At 37.2% G+C, this 6580-nt stretch overlaps 1 protein-coding gene across 1 annotated transcript; it reads left to right on the top strand.

The window, feature by feature from the left end:
• Positions 1 to 4762: 4762 nt before the first annotated feature.
• Positions 4763 to 6519, top strand: LOC122070270 (GDT1-like protein 3). Its single transcript, XM_042634392.1, has 5 exons — positions 4763 to 5120; positions 5247 to 5363; positions 5484 to 5558; positions 5706 to 5837; positions 6384 to 6519. The coding sequence occupies exons 2-5, from the start codon at positions 5265 to 5267 to the stop codon at positions 6489 to 6491; spliced, it is 414 nt and encodes a 137-aa protein (XP_042490326.1). The 5' UTR covers positions 4763 to 5120; positions 5247 to 5264; the 3' UTR covers positions 6492 to 6519.
• Positions 6520 to 6580: the final 61 nt, after the last annotated feature.

Here is a 6580-nt window from a genome sequence, read left to right as displayed (position 1 = left end):
TTTTTTGTAGGTAAAAAGTCTTTAGCTCAAAATGGTAGAGCACCTGGGCTAATGCCCAGGTTATGGTGGTTCAAATCCACCAAGACTTTGAAAGATGGGTTAATGTGTTCTACCTTACTGCTGTCTTTAGCATCTTTTTTTTTTTGTTTTTTTTTTTTTTTTAATAGTTTCTATTGATGAAATTGTAGTTATGTATTTCTATGAAAGTTTACGGCTTTAGCCTTTGTTTGGCATTGCATTGATTTTTGTTTTTTTTTATCTTGTAACGAGGAGGATTAGTGAATTAGAATCTCTCATCATCGTTCATTGCAATCCTTATAGCAATTGAGAAAAGCACTTGTTAGTACATGGTATGGATTTGATTCTAAATCACAAGAAGTTCGAGCCTCCTGCCTGTCCCAGTCGAGTTGGAGTAGGGGCAGTCATATCTTAGATCCTCCAATGGTATCCTTACTACATGAATATTGTAAGGATTAAAATGAAACTTATAACCAATCTCTCACTTACTGTTTTTTCTTTTTGAATATCTTGCATAATTTCTATTTCACTACAGGGTTATGCCCCCCCCCCAATCCTTTGTTCATGGTGACTCATTGTGGTCATTAGTTAACATTATATAAACAATGATTAAAATGTCCAACCCAAGGAGACACCCAGAAGACAGGTCATTTGATTAGTGTGTTGTAACTGTTAGTTGGCAAGTCCAGTATATGTCTTTACAATCTGCTTTCTGCTGTATATAGAATATGGTTGAAGAACTAATCCTTGTAGCCACCTTACCATCTAGTTTTTATTTATCAAATCATTGTTGAAGGGTAGTTGAAATTTAATTTCCTTCTCATCTATACATGCAGTATGAGCAAAGTGGAGTGGTGGTTCTTACAAGTAGTTGTTATTTATGAGCAAAGTGGAGTGGTGGATTTGTATTTATCTTCCTTCTTTAATAATTTTCTGATATATCTGTCAACGAAACAAAAGGGGACAACTGAAAAAGGTGCAGATGGACTGAAATAATTATCCTACTAAATGTTATCTGGTGCCCCCTCCACTCCTCAATAGAATGCATTTGGGGCTCTGCAGTGCCTCTTAAGTTTCCTTCTTCCTGGCACCAAACACGATTTAGATTTAAGTCAGGCTCCTATGGAAATTCCTAATCAGCCATATACTAAAGTTTCCTACGCTGATTTGGATCCCTTTTTTCTAATGGAATAGATACCCAAAGATTTATTAACTGGAAGAGAAAAAGGTTAATCAAGATCCGACCACATCATAGAAAACAACAGCAAGCAGTATAACGAAATGAAGACTCACCGGACATCAGTCTGCAGGATAGGGGCCAAAATACAAGTCCTCTCTAGTAGTACACACTCTAGCCTATTCATCAGCTTACCGAGTTGGCAGAATGAAACCTCCAAGAGGAAAAATTACCATAGCTACAAAATAACCTCGCTTTCCTTCTGAGGGACATCTATCTCCAACCACCAGCAATAGTTGGAAACCAGAACAACACAGCTTAGAATCTCTGTAATCATCTCCAGCCTAATTCAGCCATTTTCTTGCTGGTTGAAGTGCAAAAATTTCCCCAGAATCTAGCTTTCTAGTTCCTTATAAATGACAATCCTCAGAAACTCAATTAAAGCTCTTCAAAAAGATGGCAATAAACTTGTTTTTTTCATTAACTGATGCATAGAGTAGATGCTTCCATCACCAAGAGAAGCATTTTTTGGGACTTGCTTCCAATCACTACACATGTAACTATTTAGAAGGCAGAATTGAACAACCATATCCCCAAGTGAAGTCACAGGTTTGGTGTTCCCTGAACTTTTGAGGAGATTATAAGGGTTAAGTAATTAAAAAAGTTTTCTTTTCCAGTAAAAAAAATAATGATTAAATAAGAGGTCCTCTACACTAAGCAGATTATATAAAAAGCTGAATAGAATTAGTTGATATTCACCAGAAAAAAGTCTCCTCATGGGAGCTTGGGTTATATACAAGAAAAAACAATTCTGCTCATTTATTTTAAATACTTCATCCACTTTATAGAAGGAAATGAAATATTCCAATATGTGAAATATAGCGTGTGACACAAAGCAGAGTCCAATTGATGAATATCTTGATTCCAAATCATATATTTTTCACATATCATGGCTTAAAATGCCATTGGAAGCTTAGGTTTAGCATTTGATGGGTTTGACTTGTGGAAATATGTTGATGAGAAGATCTGAACGATCTCTTACTAGCAGAACAAACTCATAAGAAATTTGAATAACTTCTAATTAGTTGGTGACTTTGGCAGAAACAAAAAAACCATGCCATATGCAATATCTTATTCGAAATGGTAAAAGATAATTGAATTATCAAGACTTTAATAAATTGGTTATTTCTTGGACTCTAGGTGTAGTCAACCAAACCAAATTCTTTATCAACCCAAGAAGTCCAAATTCCTTCAAATAAGAAGTCATTCAGGTAGTCAATTAAGAAGAGTTCGAAGGCAAAATTGTGTAAAGGATGAGAACAAGAGGTGAACGCAGCATATGAACTGTTGTTGTACTATGAAGCTCATGATTATGTTCCCTCACAAATTCACAGCATATGTATTTTCCATCATCAACCAAACATATGTTCATTCGTGACTGGCAATTTGTTCTTGTCTCAGCTCGGGGGTTAACAGTATTCATGTCTCGCTTGTCACTCAATCGACAACCAGCTTTTGAACAGACAAATCCCCTAGATGTTATGGTCATCTTGTCTTTCTTGCTCTTATTCATAAAGTGTTTCCTAACACTAAATCCCATTGCCAGTCCAAATCTGTTGTAGTAATCATATGCATCATGTTCTGAATTGAATAACATCCCAAATATAGGTTCACTCACATCATTCATGCTAACATTCTCCATACTAGACAAAACAAACAAAAAGCATTAAAGTAGCAATACTTCAACATAATTTAACAAAGCAAGAGCAAGAGTGGAATTAAAAAATTTTAAAATACTCTAACTCGAATATAAGGACAGAGACAACAATTCTCTTAGGTTCTTCACAGAGACAGCAAGCAAATAAAAAATAATGGAATTGAATTTTTGTTCATTTTTTACTAGTCCAACTTTTGTTCATTTTTTACTTTTGTCCTTTCATCAAAGACAGAAACTTGTATGATCTTTTGTTTCCATGTAACCCCTCTCTCTCTCTCTCTCTCTCTAATGTAGATTTATCACTGTAATAGAACACAGGAAGAAATAGAGTTTCATGAGGGGAATTGAAGGTGATAATTGGGGGCTCAAGTGCTTTTTCTAGTAATTGCCATTAGAAAATCCTAGATTTCTAGATGCCCAAATGTGGATTTGGTTGAGACAGTTCCATGGTCAATCTTCAGTTTCTATTTAAGGGAACTTCAGGTACATAGTCCTGATTAGAGTACAAGCTTCATATTATGATATTTTGACGTCGATCAGATTAAGTTCCTCAAATGTATTTTCTTCTCTAAGGCTGTTGGTTTCTGTTGCACTTGAAGTCGGCAGACCCTTTTCTTTCTTCTCTTCTTTAAGACTTTTGCTTTCCATTCTTTTATGACAGAGACAGCAAGCGAATAACAAATAATGGAATTGAATTTTTTTTGAAAAGAAACTCAGATCAAGCAAGGAAAATAACCCAAATTCTCTTAGGTTTTGAGAGAGACAGCAAGACAACACAGATATAAATTTCAAATTTTAAAGATAAATAAGCTAAAGTCATCCAATGAAAATAACCTTAAATCAGCATTCCTGTTCTCAAAACCCTAAATCACAGATCTAGACATATTGATGCCTTTTGAGAGAGAGAGATAGATATAGAATGATAGAGATTTAATCAACAATTTGTTCAACAAGGTAAGCTGTTAAGAAAAAAAAAAACCATGACATTAACAAAAAAAAACGTTGGTGCAGAGAAAACACAACAAGCTCATACCTTTGCACAGAGCTTTGTAACAAAGAGAGAGCGAATCGAGAGTGACGTTGAGCGCCGAACCTAGAGAGTGAGGAGTCGAGCGACGAACAGAGAGATTCAAGAGCATGGAACAGAGAGATAGTCGACAGCGTTGAGCGACGAACAAAGGGAGAGTCAAGATAGCAGGAAGAGTCTAGGGAAATTGCAGGTCTGAGCTTTTGGTTACAGAGAACCGATAGGGAGAGTCGAGATCGAGAGAGAGGGGCCGAGAGACAGAGAGAGTCGAGTGAGAGAGAGAGAAAGAGGGAACCGAGAGGGAGAGTCGAGAGAGAGGTCGAGATCTGAGCTTTTGCTTGCAGAGATTGAAATCTTAGGCTGAGAGATAGAGAGAGTCAAGAGATAGAGAGGGAAAACATCACAGCTTTTATTTCAAAATATGAACCGAACCGGTTTGTTTCGATTTGTTCTCTAATGGTTTGGTTGAAGACGGTTTTTTCAGTGGTTTATGGTATATTAAATCTGAACCGTGGATATATAATGGGTACACGTGTCAGTCGCTTGGGGTAGAATTACATGGAATTGTACATATGGGAATTTCGGACGATTTCTACCCCCCGCACCCCACCCAAACTTGGCTAGTTGGCCATCCGCAACACGCAAAGTGTCTCCAAAAAAAGTGACTGATACAAAAAGTGCGTACTCTTCGCTGTACTTGTCTCCACGCAGAGGCAAGAAGTCAAAGCCTCCCAGGCTCAGTGTTTACTGCGGCTTGTATCGTAAGTTCTCGCACGTCGGTTTTTATATAAAAAAGGGAAAATATCGCAAGTGGGATGTGGCTATGGTCTCGACTCCCTATATTTCATGACCCGACGGAGGGCATTTTCAGTATTCTACATACTCGCTGAAACCCAACCCATCTCCCCCAAGACACCCCGGAGCTCATTTCGGAGAAATGGAGAGAGGGTTACTGTGACTGATTGCATCCCCTCTCTCTTTCTCTCTCTTCCTTCTTCTTCCTCCTCTTCTCTCCTTCTCTATATCCCCTCTTCTCTGCAAATCCCCAATCTTTGACGATCCAATCGATCGATCTCTCGCAGGAATACACTTAGTTGGCCATCGTTAGCGGGATCTCATTTTCTGAATTTCTGCCTGTTCTTCGATTCCAGTGACAGATCCAGTGTCTTACTTTGCTATAGGTTTCAGATCCGTCTCCCTATTTTTCGCATTTTCAAATTTTCAATTTGTTTTTCGGTTGATTTTTTCTTCTTTTCATTCTTCTTCTGTTTGTTCATTGGCTTTGTTTTTGAATTTGACACAATTAGGGTCAAGTAATACGCGTTATGGATTCGTGGAGAGGCCATAGAACTGGTTTATCTGGCTTCGTTTTCCTACTCCTCGTTTCCACTGTTCTGTTGGGATTCTCACCCGTTTCTGCTCAGGTTCCTTTATTTATTTATTTATTTTTATTTAACATTTTTTCTTTGTTACATTGGGGTATTGGATGAACCTAAAATTGATGCATCAGTTGATTTTCAGTTTAAAACTTTTGAAAATTTCAGGAAGTTGAGTCTGAGGCGGGAACTCGCCAGGACCTCTCCAACGGATCTGGTAAAGCACTGAGCCGCCGTAGCAAAGTGAGTTGGCTTTCTCTTCTTTGCTTCCTCTATAGTTATAATATTTTGCCAGTTCGTTTCATTTGTTATTGAGAATGTTCTTCTCTAAATTATTTTGTTGCTTTTTTCCCAGCTTGGTAACGGTTATATATAAATTTGTTTGAACAGATTTTTGTAGACCACCAGATCGGCGATCAGAATGACCCTCAGTTACTTGATCTCACTCAAATCCCGGAATCTTCTGGTCTTGGGATTTTCGATGCTTTCTTTGCAAGTTTGTCAATGATCATTGTCAGTGAGGTTAGTGTACTTGTTTATTGCAATTATATTTTTGGGAAGTTCCATTTTGGCGCTATGGAGAATTATCAAATCTATCGCTTCTCATCTGCACGGTTAATATTAAGTGCATTGATCACAGTCCTGGCAAACTATCATATTAGTTCACTTATCTAGTAATAATTTCAGACACTTTATTGACAACATAACTAAGTAAATAAATAGTTGTAAACATTTTTATCTACTGGCAGGGGTATGTTTGGTTGGCAAGAAATTAATAGGAAAGAAAAGATGATACTAAGGAGTTTATGTTTCTCTTTCGTTTATTTATCTTTTTCATTTTCTTGCCAACCGAACAGAAGCAATGACTTGTTAGGACCAGATGGTTGGTCAGTATTGTTAGGCTCCAGTCACTGAGGTGCTATACCTTTGGCTAATTCTAGAAAATATCCAGTTGTCCACATGGATTGGAGGGAGTAGCTACATTTTCAATTATGTTGTATCTGGTAAATGCTATTAGTTATTAAAAGAAATCTAATAAGTGCTGTTTAACAATGGTGATATTGCTAGATTGGAGATGAGACATTTATAATAGCGGCACTTATGGCAATGCGACACCCCAAATCAATTGTTCTATCAGGTGCTCTCAGTGCACTATATGTGATGACAGTAAGCTAGCTGGTCTTTTCTTTTCTTTTCTTTTCTTCTTCTTCTTCTTCTTCATCTTTTCTTTCTTCTTCTTCTTCTTCTTCTTCTTCTTTTTTTTT

This window comes from Macadamia integrifolia, unplaced genomic scaffold (assembly GCF_013358625.1).
Source record: "Macadamia integrifolia cultivar HAES 741 unplaced genomic scaffold, SCU_Mint_v3 scaffold869, whole genome shotgun sequence".
Lineage (NCBI taxonomy): Eukaryota > Viridiplantae > Streptophyta > Magnoliopsida > Proteales > Proteaceae > Macadamia > Macadamia integrifolia.
This window is presented reverse-complemented; position numbering and strand designations above follow the sequence as displayed.

Excerpts from the sequence above, each read along its gene's own strand:
- LOC122070270 (XM_042634392.1), top strand. The coding sequence starts at position 5,265 with ATGGATTCGTGGAGAGGCCATAGAACTGGTTTATCTGGCTTCGTTTTC. Across the intron at positions 5,364-5,483 it reads TCTCACCCGTTTCTGCTCAG|GAAGTTGAGTCTGAGGCGGG; the intron begins GTTCCTTTATTT and ends TGAAAATTTCAG. Across the intron at positions 5,838-6,383 it reads CAATGATCATTGTCAGTGAG|ATTGGAGATGAGACATTTAT; the intron begins GTTAGTGTACTT and ends TGATATTGCTAG.